Genomic DNA, 20,653 nt, shown 5'->3' on the forward strand with positions numbered 1-20,653 from the left:
AGTGTTTGTTGTCAAGACACAAGTCACAATAATACCATAACTGAAATTACTGATTGCAGTGATTAAAAAGTTCTTTTTGTGCCCCCTTGTTACAGGTTACATATACATTATATTATTACTGTTTGACTATTTTATTGCAATACAGTTAGGGATATGGAGAGTTAAAGTCGAGATTTAAAAAAAGGAAAGGATTTTTTTTTAAGAAGGTAAATTACATGTCTTCCCTTCATTTTCTATCCAGTTAACCTTCTTATAACCCTTGATTGGTAAAATGACCTTGTAAAAAAATAAAACACAAACATTAATGTATACTACAGCTTTTTAAAATAACTATAGAAGAAAATCACATATATAACAATAAGGCAAGTCAGTCATATTAACAACATATATAGGCATAAATCTGAGTAAAGGGAAGAACAAAAAAGGCATTGCCAGCTAAAATAAATAAAGGGGGGGGATTCTATATATATTATAGTTTATTCGTATACTTCATAGTTCTTATATTTTAGGGATTTGCAGTACAACAAAAATTCAACACAGAAAGCTTTAAATATTGGTGGTATTTCCATGAATTTAGCTTTATGTGTATGGTTTTTGGCCATAAAAATAATTGTTTTAGTAATATATACTACAGCTGCCACTCCTCATTCATCCGTACAACGTCACATATTTGTTTTCACATGTCACATGGTCAGGCCCCGCCTTCTGCACCATCTGATTGGCTTAAAAAGTTTACAGTGTTTTAATTCGCTGCTTGTGATTGGCCGTCGGAGGCATCACTCAATGACGTACACCTGTCAGGCTCCGCAGTCGACCTAACAGTCAAGTCGGAGAGACAACGGCTGAGCGGCTGTAACTGGGAGTGTTTTATGGCCGCCTACTCAGCACGATATCCACAAATTTCTTCTATTTAGGAAACAAACGGTGTTTTTAAAGGCCAAGAAAACTATCGCGCTATATTGAGCGACATTTATTTAAGGTAAAGTCGGGTAAATGTGGACAACTTTAAAGTGCTAAATGAGTCGTCGAGCGAAACTGAACTTCATCCATCGCGCATAGTTCTTATGAAAATACTCTCAACGGAAGTCTAACTAGGATTAAAAACACGGCTTGAAGACGTGGACTTTTGTGTTTTTACGGAGAGCTACGTGAATTTTACGGGGCAACCATCTTTTGTAACTTTTTGTCTTCAACAGCAGTGCAAACTGTTGTAGTGGCGTACTAACGTCGGCTAATTTTAGCAAGCTAGCTAGGTACATTAGCAGCCTAGCAGTACAGTAGTTTGCTGCTGTCAGGAGTTTCCGACTAATTCAGACAACTTTGTTTTTATGACAGTGTCTTTCATGCGTTTTGCAACAGGTAGACCTTTTGCAAACACGACGAAGCAGTAAAAAACACCAGAAAATTTTAAACTTACGCGATAATTTTCTATGTTTGTGACTTCAGGTTTTACAGCGGGCAATGTCATGAGTTTCTCTTTTTGTTTCGTGTTTTGAAGGTTGTCCTCGTGCTATAGTAAACAAGTTACTCGAAAGATGCAGCCTTTGGACACAGTCTAACCCCAATACCGAGCGACCATGTTGGAGCATACAGAATAACATCCGACTTTGGCAGGAGACAAGCTTCAAGTCGTGCTTCATATTTTTGCGCTGATGCGAGCAGAAGAGGAAACCTTTCATTTGTTCTAGGGATACAATCGCTTGTCTGAAGTCTCCGTCGGTTTGTGCATCAAAATGTCGGCCATCTCCGCAGCCGAGAAAGTGGACGGGTTTACGAGAAAGTCCATGAGGAAGGCCCAGAAACAGAGAAAATCCCAAGGCTCATCTCAGTACCGCACACAGAGCGCTCCAGTCGAGCTTTCACCGCTGCCTCAGCTCAAAGGTAAGAGGATGAAGGGGTCTGCCTCTTAAAATAGGCTCTCTGTCAGTGTGTTGTGTATACTGCTAGATGTGGAACAATCAGCATACATGACCAAGCCCATAACCAGAATTTTCCCAAAAATAAAAGTGAAAGCACTTTGTGCACATATTTCACAGATTTGTATACAGTTCTTCGCTTAAGGCCACTGTGTTTAAATCTGCTGCACAGGGGGAAACACAGTGGAGAAAGTTGTGGACACCAAACATTTCCTTCTCAGTTATTTGCTGCAAGAGTTGACCACAGGGCATTACACAAATATTACATGACTGTCTGCCAAAGCCATGCCAATCTGTTGTGTGCTCTTAGTCTAAAATACTGCATTTTGTTTAATTTTTTTGTACTTCTCTTGCATCACAGTTTCTCTGTGCTCCCTCCAAAGTTATAAGGTGTTTTTACAGAGATCCAGAGTAGCCTCACTCAACATGTTTACATGATGTTAGAACAAGTGAAATTATTGTGTAAGTCAGACAAAAACTGAACTTTTAAAATACATGTAAACACGTTAGACTGAAATCATACTAAGTCAAATTTATCAGATAACACAACTAGATAATGTAGTTGGGGGTCGATTTTACTCTTTTATGTATACGCCTCAACTGGACCTATACTGGCCTAGGCGTTCTTCACATGCTCCATAGTCCCTGCACCGTGCTTTGACCCCATGGATGTAGTATAGGAAGTCTGGATACAACCATGGAGACGGGGCCCCGTTCATTCCTGTTAGAGCTGCTCATTGGTACATTAGGCAAAAAAGTATAAGTATAAGTATAAGTATAAGTATAAAATATGATAAAGTACCTGGATCTACTGGTTCATAAGCCATGCACACTTGAGACTTACGGCGGCTGAGTGTGCCGGAGCGGGTAACTTCTGTCAGCGGAGCAACTGATTTTGGTTTAGCACTTCATGAGCTTGAATGGTGGTCTAAAAAATGTATACTTGCGGCTCTTTTAGACTTTACAAACATTATTGAACTGGATGGTTTAAATCTTGATAGTGAAATGAGTCCTTTCGCTTGGGTTTTGATGTTCACAAAAAATTATTTACTGAGTTATAGACATCTCTTTTCTGGAAGACTTTTTCCCATTTACTTGCATTGGGAAAGAGACATCTGTAAATCAGTGGATACATCTTTTTGAGTGTCAAAATATTCATGAAATGACTTACTTCAGATTTAATCCATTTAGTTTGATAACACTTGCAAAGTCTAAAAGAACCGCAAGAGTAAATTATTTAATCGGCATTCAAGCTAATGGGGTGCTAAACAGGAAGTCGGCTGCTCCACCGGCAGAAGTCTATAGTGCACATGCTCTATTGGCCAGTAATGCAGAAGATGCAGGTATTTTTATACTGAGCATTTTTTGCTTCATGTACCACTGAGCAACTCTAATAGGAATGAACACGTCACTGCCTCCATGCTGTTTCCAGGTGTTCTTAATACATCCATAAATTCGCAGAAGTAAACCGGGAAAAACAAAAGAAGAAGAAGAAAGAAAGAAAGCAAAACTGCTGAAAGAGTACGTAGAGCACATATGAAATGTATAGTGCCAAAAAGTTCTCCATGTTTTCAACATTCGACATGCAGCCCGTTTGCTGCTTGCTAACTGGTTTAGTATGTAACGTAGCAGGTCACCTGGAAGAAGGTCCAGTTGCAACTAAGTGAAAGGAGCATATCGCCACCCATCATGGTGGAGTTGGACTTACCTCAACAATAAACCGATTCTCTCTTGGTGCTTGTATACTGGGATAGGCCAGTAGTCCAATTAAATGGCCTAATTGAGCTAATACCGTAGCATGCATGTACACATACTGACTTGAGCTGTTGGGGCTGAATGAACATGCAGAGGCACATCCAGAAAGTGATGTTGAAGAAAGGGTTAAAATGGATTAATGCCTTTGTGTCAAGATGTTGTGGAGGCCACAGAAAAGTGACTACAGCTGGGGGTTATGAATGTGTAAACATGACACCTGTGATTGGTCTGTGACTGCTTGTGTTTTCAACCTGTATGTTGTTGCTGGGAGAGACAGTTAATAGTGATGACAACAATTGAGGAAAGGTTCAGTAATCTTTTCTCTACAGCTTTGACAAGTTTATATTTTGAGATGTTACAAAGCCATTTCCAGTGCAAACATGCTGGATTATAACTCAAGTGCTGTGCCAGAGGCAGGATTGCTGGAACGCTTCAGCGAAGAAGCACACAGCTGGCTTAACTCATTCCCATTCATTCCCAGACACAATCCAAATCATGCTGGCAAGTCCAAGAATTTAAAGTTTTAGCTTGCAGGTCTTCACAAGTACTATACAAGACTGAAAGGTACCTGGTAAAAGGCATAACATGCTGCACCTGAGAAAATGAGAACTACCTGTTGAGTATCAGGCAGTTTGTTAATTTTCACAGCTTCCATTTCACTGGGTCAACTTTACCCTTTAGTGGCATGTTTCCATATCATCATATAATAAGCAGTAACTGGTAAGGACTGAGCCATAGAATAGTGCAGTGGAGAACACAAGACAGCAAAAAACCATCAGGTGAAATGTGACGCTGTGTTGGACTAATATGGGCAGCCAGTATCAAACTTTGGAGTCTGTCAGCTGATGCAGTAGTCTGTTGTAGGTGGAGGTGGACAAGTGGGGTGGAGGTTTTGTAAGGTTTGGCACACGACTTGATTAAGCAGTCTGTTTCCCACCTGCCAAGTGTAGTACTGGTCTTCCTAAAAACAGTAGTTCATAACTTGCAGTTGTCTTGCTTTCTTGTTTTTTTTCTGAACCACAAATGGCACATATTTATTTCAGTATGTGTGTAAATTCAACCATTTCGTATGGATTTAATTGCGTCTAGCTCTGACGCCTTGAACACACTGTCTGCGTGAGCAGTGAGTAAGCATCACAGAGCCTGTTGTTTTTTCTTCGAGCGCCCATGTTAACAAGTTAGAGCAGCCATGTTGTCTGTGTGAGCAACGGGTCTCAGCTGCGGCACATCATGAAAAACGATTACTTGCCAATTTTTTTTCCATGGCCTGTGTGGTTGTCAGCAGAAATACAGTGAAAATGGTGTTTTGATAATTATAATATTGTCTGTTTTACTTTCCTGTTTGCGTTTCAAAATAAAAGTCCTCTGACAATGTCTCTGTTGACATAAAGCCTTCATTTTATTGTGAAAAATTTCCAGGATCATGTTGTTGACAATGCAGGAGCTTGCACGACTTAATAAATGTGTGGAATATTTGCTCATAATTGTGGATACGGTACTCATACCAGCATGCAGCCCTGCAAAAGGGTCATAACAACGCTGCCAGTGTGAACACCACAAGTGTGCAAGATGCTGCACAGTGATTATACACTAAAGAAAACCTAGTTATTATTACGCTCTTTTTCTGCCAATAAATTCCCCTAAATCCTACAGGATCGAAGATGAAGTTTGGCAGTTTGTTTCCCTAATGAGGAGTTGTATGTTTTTATTTGGATGTTGACCTGTTTTAAACTCCATCCATGCAAATCATTTCAGCAAAGACACTATTACCAGAAGTAATCATAGTTTATTAACACGCTTTTGGTACTTTGTAACAGTTACATTTGTGTTTGGACTGGAAACTTTATTGGCAAAAAACTGGCTACTTTAGGCACCTGCAATGATTCCAAAACAAAACTGGACCTACTTGGCCCAAATGTTGTGCTCTGAAACATGTCATACATTAAACTATCTCACCTCTACCAGATATTTCATTTTTGTCCTTCAAAAACTCCAGTAACATGGCAAATCAAAGCATGCATGTGACCAGGTACCTGTCTGTTGTCTTACTGTTGCCTGTGGTTAAGCCTGTTCACAACTGTGTGTATATAAGCTCCATTCACAACAATGTGTGCATTCTCGACTGTGTACTTAACCATGTTTTCACAAGTTATGTCACTGTTGTGCAGCATACACCTTGTATTGTTTATGTCAAGTCAGCATAATCCAGAGGAATTCATTTAAATTTCACTGCAGCTATACCTTGGTAAAAGTTGGTCCACAAATGTACAGTATATTAGAGATAGGCATAGAGATATAACATGCCCAGTAACAATAGATATGGCACTAAACTGTATTAAATCCTATTGTGATCCACACTCATAAATTCATTTAGAGGTATTGGCACTACCGTTTAACAGCTTATATGTTGTTTTTTAAAAATTCAAAATGCTGCCATACAATTTAATGACTAATTTGCTCACGCTTACAGACAAGCCTCAACAGCTTATCATGGGTGTTTATGACACTGGAGGAAGCAGCACAGTTGAAGTAAGAAAAACTTGCCTGGTCAAGTTTAGTTGGAACTTTTTAACATGATGCAGCTTCCCAAGATGATGAAAACAAAATGTCAAAAAAAAGTTGGTATCAACAATAACTGCTGTCATACATTTTTTTGTATGACAGCAAAGGATTGTAGAAAATGTAGTGACTAATATTTCAAATTGAATCTTGAATGATGCATACGGAGAGCAGAGATGGTAAAAAGAAGTGCAGAAATTTGAAACACTTGGTATGATTTTCCCAAACTAGAGCGTTGCACCACAACAACACCCAAAACTGACTTGAACCAGCATGGCAGCAACCGCCTTGTTGACAAGCATGAAAGTGACAGCTAAATTATCCGACTTTCATCCACTAAAAGCTTGAGGGTGATTTATGCCTTGTCACGGTGACCACTGCTGGTGTAGAATTAAGGCGATCTGTATTTCACTTATTTTTGATTCTCTTGTTTTTGTTGACAGGGTGTGCAGGTTTTTCACCTTTCACATCAAAGTCATAGAGCCCTTGAAAATGAAATGATGCGGCATATTTTATTAAGGGATGCAAGTCTGTCTGTCTTTGAGACACTTTTCTTTTTGAATCAGGGTTCATTCTGAAATCAGTAGTTTGAGTATTTGCCTGTAATTAATGTATAATATTATTTGTATTGATGCCAGATAGAAAAGCTTTTAAAGAGCATACACCAAAAGATAAGTTTTGAAGTGTTGTTATTAATTATGTGTAGACCTGCAAAGTGTTTACTGTGAAGGAGCTATTGGCATGTGAAGTACATGGAAGTGTTGAGCTCAAAGCACCAGAGTGCTCACTGAAAGTTAGACTTGTACAGGTTTAGGGACTTTTGTGACAGTGGATTAGTTTGAAATAGTGACGTCAGTTTCAGTTAATTTTGATTTCAATAGCCTGACATCCATTAACTGGTTACTAACATGAAAAAGAAGATTTGAAATATAAAATGCCTTTTCTTTTAGTCTGGTGCTCCATTTTCTAAATGAAATTTAGCACTGCATTTCAAAGTACTGTCTGTTTAGAGGTGGTGACATTTTAATGTTTTGTGATGTGAATGTCTCTACTTTTGTTTAATTTTCTGTTGGTTGTGCTGACGGATAGCCCACCTGCCATGTTAATAAGTGGAAACACGCCTACTGTCCAGCCTTCAGACTCCACTGGTTCCTCTAAATGCTGCATTACCACTGCCAGTGAACATACTGTACGAGTCTGCCTTTCTGTCTTCTGCTTGTGTGTGTGTGTGTGTGTTGTTTTGTTGGTGTGTCGAATGCCGATCATATGCATTCTCATTTCATTAAAAAGCCAGATGTCAGCGGGTGTTAGGGGATTTTTTTTGCAGTGGGAGTGAGGCTTTAGATAACAATGCTGAAGGGGTTTTCAACTAAAAATTGAGCCACTCAGGCACCGGGATGAGCTGGGGGGTGACCGGAGGTTGGGCACAATGTTTCCACAGCAACCGTGTTGGGTTGGGACGGTTTACTAGTGGTACTTGCCAAACAGTGTCTTCTGCAAAATAACAGTAGTGAGCAACAGACCAATGGCAAGTGATAGTTTAGTAAAGTTTATTTAAATCACGCATATTTTTACTGGTCAAAATGTATGCATATTTTGTATGACTTAAGTATTTAATGTTTTTAAAATGCTGCAGTAAAACAATTTCAAAATGATCAGTTGGGGACCTGAACAAAATAATACAGGGTTTTCTGATAACTTGAGGTGATTTTTTCAAATAGAATTTTAAAAATCTAGAAATAAATGGGATACGTTATGATTTTTAGCATCTAATTACTAAAAATGCTCCAGTGAAACAACAAGAAAGTACAGACAGATCTTTTTCATCAAAGGGGAAAAAAAGACACTCCCCTATTTTAAAAAACCTTTGTGGAAAAGCAGAAAACACGAGCAGCGCAACACCAAATTGACACCAAAATGTGGTATAGACTTTCAGCATGTTTTTTTTTTTTTTTTTTTAATTACCTGACCATTTTGGTAGGCCCACAAACATGCCAATGTGGCAGACAGTCATCTGATATTTACTCACCAAGTAGAAAATTTCCTCACATTTGGCGCTTGGCAGATGTTAATTTTGGATGCTGTCGTCGATTGAGGGGTGCTGCTAGGTCGTTAGCTACTACCAGGCCAGAGTGGTGTGCAGTCCAGTAAAATGAAGAGTAGCTAAATTAACACAGAGACCCACATGTGTAAATGGTCAAAAACATCCTTGGCGGTTAACTAATTAATGCTTAACTTAGACATCCCAATTCCAAATATAAATGCTCAGTTTTGTATACTTTGTGAACATGGTCTGCTTACATTGTAAAAATTATACACAGGCAAAATTACTATACTACAATTAGGATATGGTTGGAGGAAAGAAATTTGATATATATATTGCAGTTCTTCTGAGCACTTTACATAAAGTCCATATTTAACATCCATAACATCCATCCATCTGCTTAATTAACCAAGGCCCACATTTGAGCCTTATCTTGAGGTTGTTTGGTGGACCAGTCTCAATTGTTCAAACCAAATTCATTGATTCACCATCTGTTGCCTAGTAGCACACATTGTATGATTCATATACAGTGCATGAATCTCTGGTTACAAATAGGCTACATGCACAGGCAGAGCAGTCCATACTTACTATATGTTAAGGTGTTTATTTGTTGGAACACTTTAGATGTAATGTAAGTAAAAACTGAAAAATTTGCAGAATATCCTCGTCACCTCCTGCACCTCTAGCCATCTCTAATTGAGTGAGACAGCAGTAGTTGTAGCACTTTAGTTACACTGAAACAAAATAATGGTGATGTGGTGCGGCTGTAACTAGAAGTGTTTCAGATCCTAAAAAGACAGTAGATTGCAAAGATGCTCCAGCCTTCCTGCAGTGGAGAGGTTGGAGGGTTTATAGCTCCTGTTGTGTGATCGACACTGAAAAGATGAGTCACTCTGAGACCAACATTGTTGCCATGACAGCCAGAAGCCTTGAGAGCGAGCCAGAGAAATGTTTTACTTTCCAAATACAGACCGCTTCATGTAGGTTGATATTTCTGTCACTACAGTGAAATTTTGAGCTGAGCCATGATTCCTTACTAGACCCAAGCTTACGTCTGGGTGGTGTGGTGGTTATGATCAATAGTTCAAATACAATACAGTTGGAATTTCAGTTTCCATGACTTCTTCCCACATAGAAAGCTAAGGGTTGATGGGTTTTTTTGCACTTTTGTTTTGATCTCCTTGTTTTTTTTTCTGGTTGAAAGAATAATCTTAAAATTCTTAAACCTATTAATTGACAAATGCTATATTCATCATCTCTTATTCCTTTCTTTATTGCAGTATTATACACCACTGATTCAGCATTGTACTATAAAATTGTAGGACCCGAGATGACAGTTTTTCAAATCAAAATCAATGCAGCAAATTGTCCTTTGTGTTCCACACATTCTTACCACCATCATTGCTATCACCAGACTAGCTGCACCTGCGGTGTGCTATTTCTGGCTCCTGACTTTGATGCCGAAATTTGACCAAGTCTTTCCAATACCAATGTCCCATGCAGATTTAGCCTAAAGCTCATTGAGGCCAGTTCATAGTATCTACATCTACGTGTGTGCATGGGTCTACTGCTTTGGTATGCGTGATGTAAATGTCGTCATCCACCCATGTCTGCATGAGATGTCCATTTTTTCTGAACATGTAGATTGTAGGCGTGCCGACTGCACATGCACCAATTTCTTGTTCCATACTTCAGTCTTCAGTCACCCTATTGCAGTGAAATTAGTTTTAAATTGGATGTTTGACAGACATTCACTTCAGAACCAGCAGCATTATCCAGTTTCACTTTCACCCGATATGGGCACCATTTACTGGGGGAGTGGGGGGCTGATGCGGACCATCAATTCAGAGTCAGAAATACTTCATTGTTCCATGGGGGGAAATTGTGGGTTGTAATAGTCGCTCTGATGCCAAGCACGGAGAATTATAAAAAAAAGAAATAGGTACCAGCACAAAGTATGCAATGATGTAAAACAGAAATACAGTCATGATAAAAACAGTTAGCTTTTGTATATATTTGTAAATATTTAATTGCATTGTTCTATGTATTGTACAATTGTACTATGAATAGCATCCCCAAGACCTCCGCTTCCTATGGATGTTTAGTATGGAAAGTATGTCCAAGGCCTTAGGCACTAGATTTGGGTACGGAACTAGGTACTTATAAGGGTACCCACTGAATTATGTCAGTACTATTGAGTATTTTTCACTGTTACATCCATCTGTGTCAATTTTTTGTACCCGAGAGCACATTGGGGTGAGAATGCTGGCTGTAGACAAGAGGCAGAAGTGCCACTGTTTTTGTTTTTTTGACTGTTATTGGACTAAACAAATTATTTGAAAATGTTTCTTTGGACTCTTTAAAATTCTGGTGAACATTTCAAATATTTTCTAACATTTACATCAGTGTATTAATTGAGAATGAGCTGCTTTCGATTACATCATTTAGCAATGGTTCATCAATGTCTGTTCATGGAAAACATGCTCACTTCATTGATGAGTGTGTGCCACATAGTCTGTTTCCATCATGTCTGCCAGCAGATGGCAGATCAATAAATTATTTTCCAGGAAATGATGGGACAAAGCTTTTGTGATGCACTGTGATGGCATTTGCGTTCTTGTCAGTATTAAAATTGTAGCCTCTGGCAGGTTCGGTTCTGCTTCACAAAACCGCTGCCTCGGACATAGGTTGTGTGAATGTGTACTCTCATGTTGATCAGCTGCAACTCAGGTTAGGCAGGTTACATATTATTACATAATAAATTTTTATCATGCAATGGGTGGTAAGATGAATACAACAGCATGTCATTTCCCCTTCATTAATTGTATATAGGCTATGTGATTAAAATGGCTACAGAAAACCTGGATAGCACTTAATCACTCTGTAGAGTGACACTCAGAGCTCATTATAGTGCACAGCTCACTTTATGTTTGCTTGTCTGCTGTTTGCTGCTTTCCAACTTCTGGATTTTATTCAGATAAAATGCTTGGTCAATATATATATATAGCAAACACAGCTTTTCCACTGTTGCCTCAAAGCCATCTCTCACATGGAAACCATGCCTTGACATTGATGCACAGTTATGGCATTCGTCATCATCCTTGCACCACCGGCATTTCTTCAGTGACTAATTAGTGACTCAGGCAAGAATGTGTTCATTGTGGTTTTGATTTCCCCACTGCAGCTAAAGCTGCAGCAAGGCACATTCTCAAACATTCATTATATACTGTATGTAGAAATGTTTCCTCGTTACTTAGGCCTGCCTGTTTTCATTTCTTCACAAATCTTTTGTTAGTATACAAATATGTGTTCAAGCTTTAAAAAAGTGAATGGTCATTCGTTATCATGGTCTAAGTTGAGCAGATGTTGCACTTTATTTGACATGACAATTGAAAAGTGCTCCAAGCCAGAATAAATAATATACATTGAAGGGCTGTAGGCCTACCCTTTCTATAATTATGTCAGTAAAATCAGATTTGTCAGTTTAATACGAATATTTGGCGATTCGTTTTTTTTGGTGTGTTTTTTCTTTCATATAAAGTTTTTAAGTTTGAACAGGTTCAGTGGGACATTTAATGTGACAGCAGCATTCTTGTTATATATTAAACATGCTAATGGCGCTAACAACAGGTTTTCTTCTGTTAACTTTGAATTGATGGTTTGATTGGCTTTTTGAAGCCAGTTTGTTCAATAACTACATTTTAAATTGCACTTGATTTGCATTGTTGGTAGGTTTAATTGCTATTCTTCTACTACTTTAGTACTTTATAATAATTTAATGCAAGTATTTGAATATGGAAGTTTTTATCTCTACTGATAATACAATATAATGCTTATCTGCTACTTTCATCAAACAGTAATCTTTTACAACTATAAACACTTTGGATAAAGTCTTGCAATATAGGAAGAGGGGTCCACGCAGACTCGTCATGAAAAGACAACAACTACCAACTTCTGTGACCTTTCCCCATTTTCTTTTCAGTACAGGTTTTGCCTCACACAATATCTCATGCAGAAAGTGTGCCATTTGTGTGGTCTTTTAATTCGCCCTCTTTAGCACCTGCTTTTCATCCACCTTGTAGCTGTTCACCATAGATTGGAATATGAAAAAAAGTGCTGGCAGCTCATGTGGGACCGTTTGGGATTGACGTGAAAGCAGACCTTGACGTGTTGAAATCTACTATCCGTTGCAGAAATAGGAATGTGCTTGGCATCCGGCCTACCAGTTTTGTTCACCCTTTTTTCCATGCACAGCCCTGACCTCCCTTGGCCAGATCATCTAGCATTCATCTTTCTCAGCAAGTGTAACACATGCTCAAGTTTCAGAGTAACCCATAAAGGTAAAGTGAGTAAAACAGCACTAGTAGTTTCTCAGCAACAGGCTGGATTAAAGTTCATACAACAGTAAAATGTCCAAAATAGAAGTAAAGTTTAATTTCTTTCAAAGGAGTTGTTTCCCTTTCATGTTTTAATCACCCTGGACAGAGAAAAGAGCTCTTCCTTTCTGTTCTTGTACTTGTGGTTTTTGTGAATGTTTAAATGAGCATTGGGAACTGTTACTGCTGTTGAATGGGCGTGTAATTAGAAACTAGCTTACGTAGATCCTAATAAGTGGCCTACTTTTACTGGTTGGGACTTGTAGTCCACGCCTATTAAAACTAACATCAGTAATGGATGACTGGAATTAAGGAAAGAAAGATTTTGTGCCCACTGACAAGTATAGTTTGAGTCTTTCATCCAGTTATCACTCTGTCTCCTTAAACATGATCTGAAACTCCCAGGTGGGTAAACAAACCTATTAGCCGCAGCTGTTACTTATTAGCATTCTGCTGGTGGCTGATTGGCTGAGAACAGCATTCAGTTTACTACTCTGATTGCAGCTTTTCTAATGTTTCATACTGTGTTTTTTAATGGCACGTGTTAATAGTTCACCATTCATGACTTTTAAACCTATTTCACCGTGGCATGATGATTACAAACAGCCAGGGGAGATGTAACCCTTCCACCTTTCAGCCTGGACAGGAGGGCAGTTGATATTGGAGTGATTTAATTTAGCCTTCATTTTTTAAGTAAAATTTTCTCACAGAAATTGCCATTAGTGCAGTTGCTTCTCACAATAAAAGTCTCTGCGTTTTCTCACAGTCATACAAGCAGACGGACTTAGTACGGTGTATGATAAGAAAAGAAAATCGCTTTTTGACCGCAGCAAGTTCAAAAATGGCATTTTTTGATATTACAGAAAATGTCAAGCACAGAGAAAAGGTACCGTTGGGTACTGTTACCAAATTTGAGGCACTGATATCACCATCGGGTCAAATGTGAACAGTATCCAACCCTATTTCCACTCTTATTTCTCAGAGACAATTTTTGGACTTCTCCTTACTAATCTGCTTGATGCTTGACTTGACATTCAAAAAACTGAGACAAACCTCCATGCTTGAGCCGCTTTTTCTCCTTAAGAATAAAATAAGACTGTCATCAAAATTCGTTGCTGTTAAAGTTAACTTACAGCACCACATGTCTGACATTGTCTGATAATGCTAACTTTATAGTCAGTTGCTTATCTAGTTGATCATGATCAAGTTTATTAATAGGTGGTGTTTAGATCACTGTTGTTGGCCTTATCTCAGTTTACACAGACTTTCAGTAATTGTGACATGATGATGTGATCATATCAATTAAGATTACAAGCAAATTGAAATAATATTTGAGAAAATAATGTTTTAGGCCAGGGTAAAACTAAATGTGTTTAGCACGTGTTCTCTTACACACACACACACACACGCACACACACTTCCACACCCCTCTGGCAAACCTAGGGAAAGCTAACAAAGTGTTTAAGTAGAATGACAGACGAGAAAAAAATATTGGTGTCAGGATTAGGCTTGAAATCATTGCAGAACTGCTGTGCTTGTGTTTTTTTTATTGTTATTTTATTATTATTATTTATTTTTTTATTCTCTAATATACTGTTGCTTTCTAACTGAGGAAATAACAAACAGTGTTTACCCTACCATTGCCTTGAGGGGCCGGCCTGCCTGTCCAATGGAGCCACAAAAATGGCCCCATGTTTCAATTATATGCGTTTGTTCTTTTCTTTTTTCATTCCTCTAAGGGTCAGTGTAACAGGTAATACCAATAATAATAATAACAACAACAACAATAACAATAATTGTGTAAGACTTTATACCGTGATAGCATGAAATTGTGATATTTTGTGAGACATTATCATACCATGAATATCATATACTGCTGCAATCCTAAATAATCCTGATAATTTGTTAAGCTATGATTTGGAGGAAAATTCCATGAGCCACTAGGCTAAATTATGCAATGCAAAACACTAATAGATGTAAGCTTATAATCATTACTAGCAAAACAAAAAAATATTTGTTTTGTTTATGAACCTTGACCTTGTTATTATTGAGCAAATTTTGTACTTTTGTTGAATGCTCTTGTTATGAAGCCATGTTTTATGTGCTAAGCAGTCAATTCAATCAATAATAATAATGATAGCAATAATGTGATGAAAGTAAAATGCAAATATATTTTTTATTCCAGTCATTTATTTTTAAGTAATCAGCATTTTCTCAGTGGAAGTCCTTATTTAGATTCTTTGCGTTCAGACTATGCGCATTAATGTGCACATTTCCCATATCCATTATATTTCACTTTATTGACATTTACAGTTTGTTGATTCCAATAAAATGTTTTAGAATATCTTTGAGTTACTTTTTGGTTGTTGTTGTGACATATTGTGCCAGCATTATTTTAATGTGCACTCCAAACAAGTCTAAATTAAATTGTGCATGTTATACAGTCTTACCCGACCAGTTCAGCAGCTGCAGTGTGACCCAAGAGGCATCACTGCTGTCATGCATTAATGGTCACATTAGGCCCACAGTAAACTGTCACTCCTGCTTTTTTACAACTCACCAGTCATTCTGCACATGTTGAAGCACTTCAAATGTTCAGTGTGTTTAATGAGAAGTTTTCAGTGTTGTTATACAAGGAAGTCTCATTAATTCATTTCTTTCTGTCACTCCTTGCCTTCTAATAGGCAGGAATGCAGACTGCAGACAAAAGTACTGTGTTTTGGCAAAAGCCTCTCACTTCTCTTTTGCTTCCATGTTTCAGTATGCTAAAGATTATTGCCAAGGATGACGGAAGGTTTGTAAAAAAACGTTTAAGTTATAGTTAACACCCTAAATGCCATACAAATTTCTGTTAGCACTAAACTTGCTGAAAATGCAGAGTCAGGGGGCTTTTTTTCTCTGAATTGAGTCTCCTTGGCAGACCTTGCTCTTGGGCTGCACACAGTAAAAATGTCTCTTTTGCTAGATTAGTAGACTGTTACCTAAACCACACATTCTCTCTCTCTTGACATTTACATCAAACCTAAAACATCTGATTGGTTGAGCATTTTGTGGCAATGGAAAAATTCCTTTGTGCACTCGTTAAACAGGCCATAGTTACAGACAACATTTTTCAAAGTTGAGGTGGATATGACTTTCTCCATACACTAGTGCTTGTTATTCACAAACTGATGTCTAGGTAGGTCTATATAGGTCAACTCAGTGAACCTATACAATACAGCAAAACGGAAACAAATCTATTAATGAAATCCTAATGGTACAGTCCTAAATGACAGGGACTGTGGAGCACTAATCTGTCACTGTGCAGAGGTCACCATACCTGCATACTTTCCTTCAGTTTGTTGTCTCTTTCTGCTCAACTGTAGTTCTATGAAATGTTGATGGACACCAAAAGGGCATGTAATAGTGGAAAGCAGTTTTCAAGTGGTGACCTTATGATTTCATAGGTTTATTATAAATAGGGTAGGACCCCGAGTGATTATTTTTCTATGTTCACACTACAAATCTCTAGAGCCAAAGATTCTGCTGAAACAGTCAGATGAGCCTATGTAAAATTAAACCCTAAACTAGGGATGCACAATGTTGGATTTTTTTGCCGATATCCCATATGCTGCTACATAACAACTAATTTGTCTGATAACTAATAATCTTTAACCGATATTGATATCGATACAGATATATCCACTTTTTTCCCTACCTAATTTTAGTGATCATCAACTATTTTCTGTCATGGAATAAACATCATATAATGCATGCTCCTATTGTGATGGCCCACTAGCAGATGGAGACATGAAATACAGTGTTGTTCAGTATATGTAATATTCATTCATTTTGCAAAATAAGAAAAATCGGTTTGTTATATCAGCAGAAATAAGCCTTTTGGCTGATTCCTATATTTTCCAATATTGGCTGATACTGATGACGTGCGGATATTATTGTGCATCCCTACTTTATGCTGAGATTTGAGACTTAAAGAGTTGCTGAGCGCTGTTGTTACTTAATAGTGGTTATCAAAATGCAAATTGAGATTAGACACTTTTCTTTAGCTGCATAGTGTCAAATACTCATAGCTCTTAAAAATATCTTTGTGTACATCTAATAATTAATACAGCAGTATTATTTATTTATTTTTTTTTAAAAAAGCTCATTGTGGTGAATTTATTTTTAAACTTTGCACTTGCACATTTTTACATGTATCCTGTATTCCAGTTGTGTTAAGAAAAATCTGCATGATTGCCACAAATGCAGATTGCATGACTGTTGTCCTCTACTGCATTAGAAAAGCAGCAGAACTATATTCATCCAGGGCACAACACACATCGGTCGTTGGGGCTGTGAAACAGGGACCTTAATGGAAAATGATTGCATAACTGCAGTTATCTACAGACTGCATCACTCTTTGTACAATGTTGGGTTCTGTGTACATACAACACGTATTCCAACAGTGATAATGCAGATATTGTTGTAAAGCTTACTACTGCTTTGCATTTGTAAACAAATTGAATAGTGTTGGTACTGTAGTTTTGAATCCACCCTGGATGTTGCAGTTTGCATCTACAGTCGATTTACATACTTTTTTTTTTATGTTTTTCTAATATCAAAGAGGTCTACCTATTTAGTTTGGCTTTTGATCAACTCTTGGAAAAGTTTTGGTTCTAAATTTACTCTGGGAAGTTGTGGCATTCATCATTTCTCAGGTCCACTGTGAGTTGCTTAGACTTAATGGCTTTAGTCTTGTGGCATTCGTTGTAAACCGTAGGACCTTATTTAGTACTAACTCTGTGGAAGAGGATCTGCTCCATATGTAGATATAAACAGCTCATTCTAGTGAATGAAAACACGATGATTCTTAGTTTCAGGTGATTATAAACTGTAGTATAAACCATATCTGCCAATAGATGTCCCTAAATATGACTCACTCCTCCACAGACCATAGACAAAAGCCACAAGAATCTACTGAAAAAAAAAACAGAAATTTAACTTGTCAGAACACTGAGTTGCTTGTCTAGAGTGGTCTCGATAAGTTGTATGGCAAAGCAGCGCAAGTTTTTTATTTATTTATTTTTTGGAATACTGGAATACGTTTTGCTGTGGACCCATCTACAGCAGACATTACTTAGCAGATAGATTTGGTTTCAAAGATGATGGTAAAGCAACACAGTACATAAAATACGAACAGCAGAAGTGTCAGATGGGTTGGACCTCCTTGTTCAACTATATAACTTTAAACGTTACAGTTAGGGCTGAAAATGAGTTTCGGTGATTTCATATTTCTCTGTCATCTAAAATGTCATTCATCATTCGTTGTGAGTGGAGCAGGCTTTTTATTTGATATCACATATTTGACTTTTAGCACCATAGTATTTGTTCAATTTGGGGGAGATTTGTTAATGCTTACCAATATTTTTGGACTGTCTTAGGCCGTAGGAATAATATGCATGTATTTTGAAAATAGCCTTAATTCTCCTTTACCATGACATGAATCTTGTTTGTGGTTAATTGAATTATTCACAAAACTTTTCTTCAAACTCTCTTTGCGCTGCTGTGGTTATAGAGCTGAGATCTTACATCCTGTTTATGCCACCAAATCTGGTCTTTGTCATGTGTTACACAGAATATTTTTCTGAGAAGCCTCTCATTTAGGCAAAACTATGAAATGCAAATATGCAACGTATTGAATTGAATTCTAAACTTTTGTAAGATATTACAGTACAGAAGATTGCAGTTCTAAGTACAAAAATTACTGCAAATGAGTTTTAGGTGAAATTATTTATGTAACAAAGATTAATTCATATTTAGGGAAGAGTTTAATTTCATCACATGAACAAGACTTCATTTCAGCAAATCCTCCAGTTATGCAATTATAGGATTTGCAAATAACAATATTGTACATTGTGCAGCTTGCCAAACGTGCTTTTTTCTGCAAGTACAGAACTTAACAAACCCCAATATAGTATTTGTCTCATAGTGACACACCAATGTGGTATTCAGTCCTTTTACAATAGGCTAAAAAAATATGTCCAACATTAAATAACACCCAGAAAGTAGTACCATGACCGAATCGCTTGTGCAACATTTGGTTTCTTCATTACGGCAGTCGGCAACATTCAGAGTCTGGTGTTGCTAAATACAGAGCCGATGAGCTGCTCTGTTCCTATCTTGTATCAAGTTTTTTTCCCACAAAAACAGAAAAAGCTGCAGCCTATTTTGGGACCTAGTAGATGTTGTGTGTGATTCTTTTTGGATCCACCAACACTAACATGGCTGAAGCCTGTGGGTGATGTCTGCTCACAAAATTGTGCAGGAATCATTCAAGTTCCCTGTAAATCCGGTTTTATTACATTTGACTTGTAACGGCTTCTGTTCTTAATGACTGTTTGGAGCAAACTGATGCTTGTTATGCCATTTGAGGTCATGCTGTCATTTTTGCAATATTTAAAAGGTCAGTAATGAACAGTAAAACCTATAATTTAGTACTCCTGTAGTAACAGCATTTATTCTCAAAAGATACAGAAGTTTAACAGTAAGACACCAGTGGCTGCAGAGATCAGCAGACACGCAGTTCAGCTCTTTGTTTTGTTTACTTTAACTCACTCGATAATTACACCTTGTGTGCTTATCTCTCTTCCTCTCTTCTTTTAACCCCGCCACTTTCTTACTCTTGTCCATGTGTGGTTATGAAATTGCATGTTATTGCATGCAGATAATTGTTTAAGTGATTCCTAAAGCTTTGTGTGAGAACATGCAGTGCAGGGAGATAAATTTCAGCCACATTGTGATACCAAGATAAAACCTTTGATGTGGGAGTGAGGGACTCTTATTTTATCCTTCAGAGAAATGTGACCATTTATTGCACTGGAACAAAATCCATGTAGGTCTTATCCAGCTTGATTAATTTGGAATTTCTGTCTGATGTCTCAAGTGTTTTCATCTTTTTTGTTTTCATACATAGCTTCAACGGAAATATTTTCCTTTCTTGTGAAGCACCCTGAGGAATTTGTGCACTAATGCATCTGTATCTGAAGGCAAAAATAGCTTCACATTGGGAAAATTATCTACATGTCAGACTGTATCCAACAGGCCTAGCCTTCTCTCCTCTCTGAGGAAGGAAACAATTCCCCATAAAGAATTAAAATGATTTAGTTACCCAGACAGCTTAGAGAAAACAAATTATGAATATGTGAAAACCCTTTTTGAATGTTTCCTGCATTGTTTCCAAGAAACAGTGAGTGAGACGAAGTTTGTCTTCTAATGCATGACTGTGACTTATCATGTAATATATTTGAGCTCCACAAAAAAGAGCTTTAGAGCTTAGACTTAAGGAAATAGTTCAACAGTTTGGGAAATGTGCCTAGTGCTCTCTTGCCGAGTCATATTACGGATACAGCTCTGATATCTGTGCAGCCATTTAGCTTAGTTTAGCACACTGACTGAAAGCACAGAAACAGCTAGCCTGGCTCTGTCCAAAGGTAACAAAATTCTATCAGCACCTCTATACCTTGCTAATTAATGTGTTTATTTTTTGTTTAACATTTCCAAACACTGAAGTCTAAAAATGACCATTTGTGGTTTTATGAGCGGTGATGGTCAGTCGAGTCTTGGCATCACAGTAAGGTCACCAACCCAGGTCCCAATTTCTCAGGTTTGAGATCAATAAAGTATATCTATCTATCTATCAACCACACAGCTGAGACTCCAGGAAGATGTTGTGCCCGGTTAAGAAATAGTCTGACACCTAAATCCCCATAAACCCACAATATATCATTTTCACACCAAGGTTTTTATGTGGTTTAAAAAAATAGATACAGTGTGCAAATATGTGATCTTAGCAGTTTTTAGGGTGCTAGTTGTTTCTCATATTTTTACAGTGTTTTTTCTAAGCTAACTGAGGATGTGCGTGATTAGTAAACTATTAGTAAACTAGTCAATTAAATGTTGTTGCTAGTCTGCACCAAAAATAATGAATCTGATCATCAGTGTCTCTTTCTCTTTCTCTTTCTCTT

The 20,653-nt window shown here is 37.7% G+C and overlaps 1 protein-coding gene across 1 annotated transcript in view; it reads left to right on the forward strand.

Annotated features, from left to right (window-relative positions):
* Nucleotides 1-791: 791 nt before the first annotated feature.
* Nucleotides 792-20,653, forward strand: part of ppp2r5a (protein phosphatase 2, regulatory subunit B', alpha isoform) — a 56,073-nt gene continuing 36,211 nt past the window's right edge. The window contains exon 1 of the mRNA XM_042502869.2: nucleotides 792-1,881. Within this exon, the coding sequence (XP_042358803.2) occupies nucleotides 1,734-1,881 (148 nt within the window). The 5' untranslated portion in view covers nucleotides 792-1,733. The remainder of the gene's footprint in view (nucleotides 1,882-20,653) is intronic.

The sequence above is a fragment of the Plectropomus leopardus genome, chromosome 16 (genome assembly GCF_026936395.1).
Source record: "Plectropomus leopardus strain MGB_pleo_1.0 chromosome 16, ASM2693639v1, whole genome shotgun sequence".
NCBI classification, from domain to species: Eukaryota; Metazoa; Chordata; class Actinopteri; order Perciformes; family Serranidae; genus Plectropomus; species Plectropomus leopardus.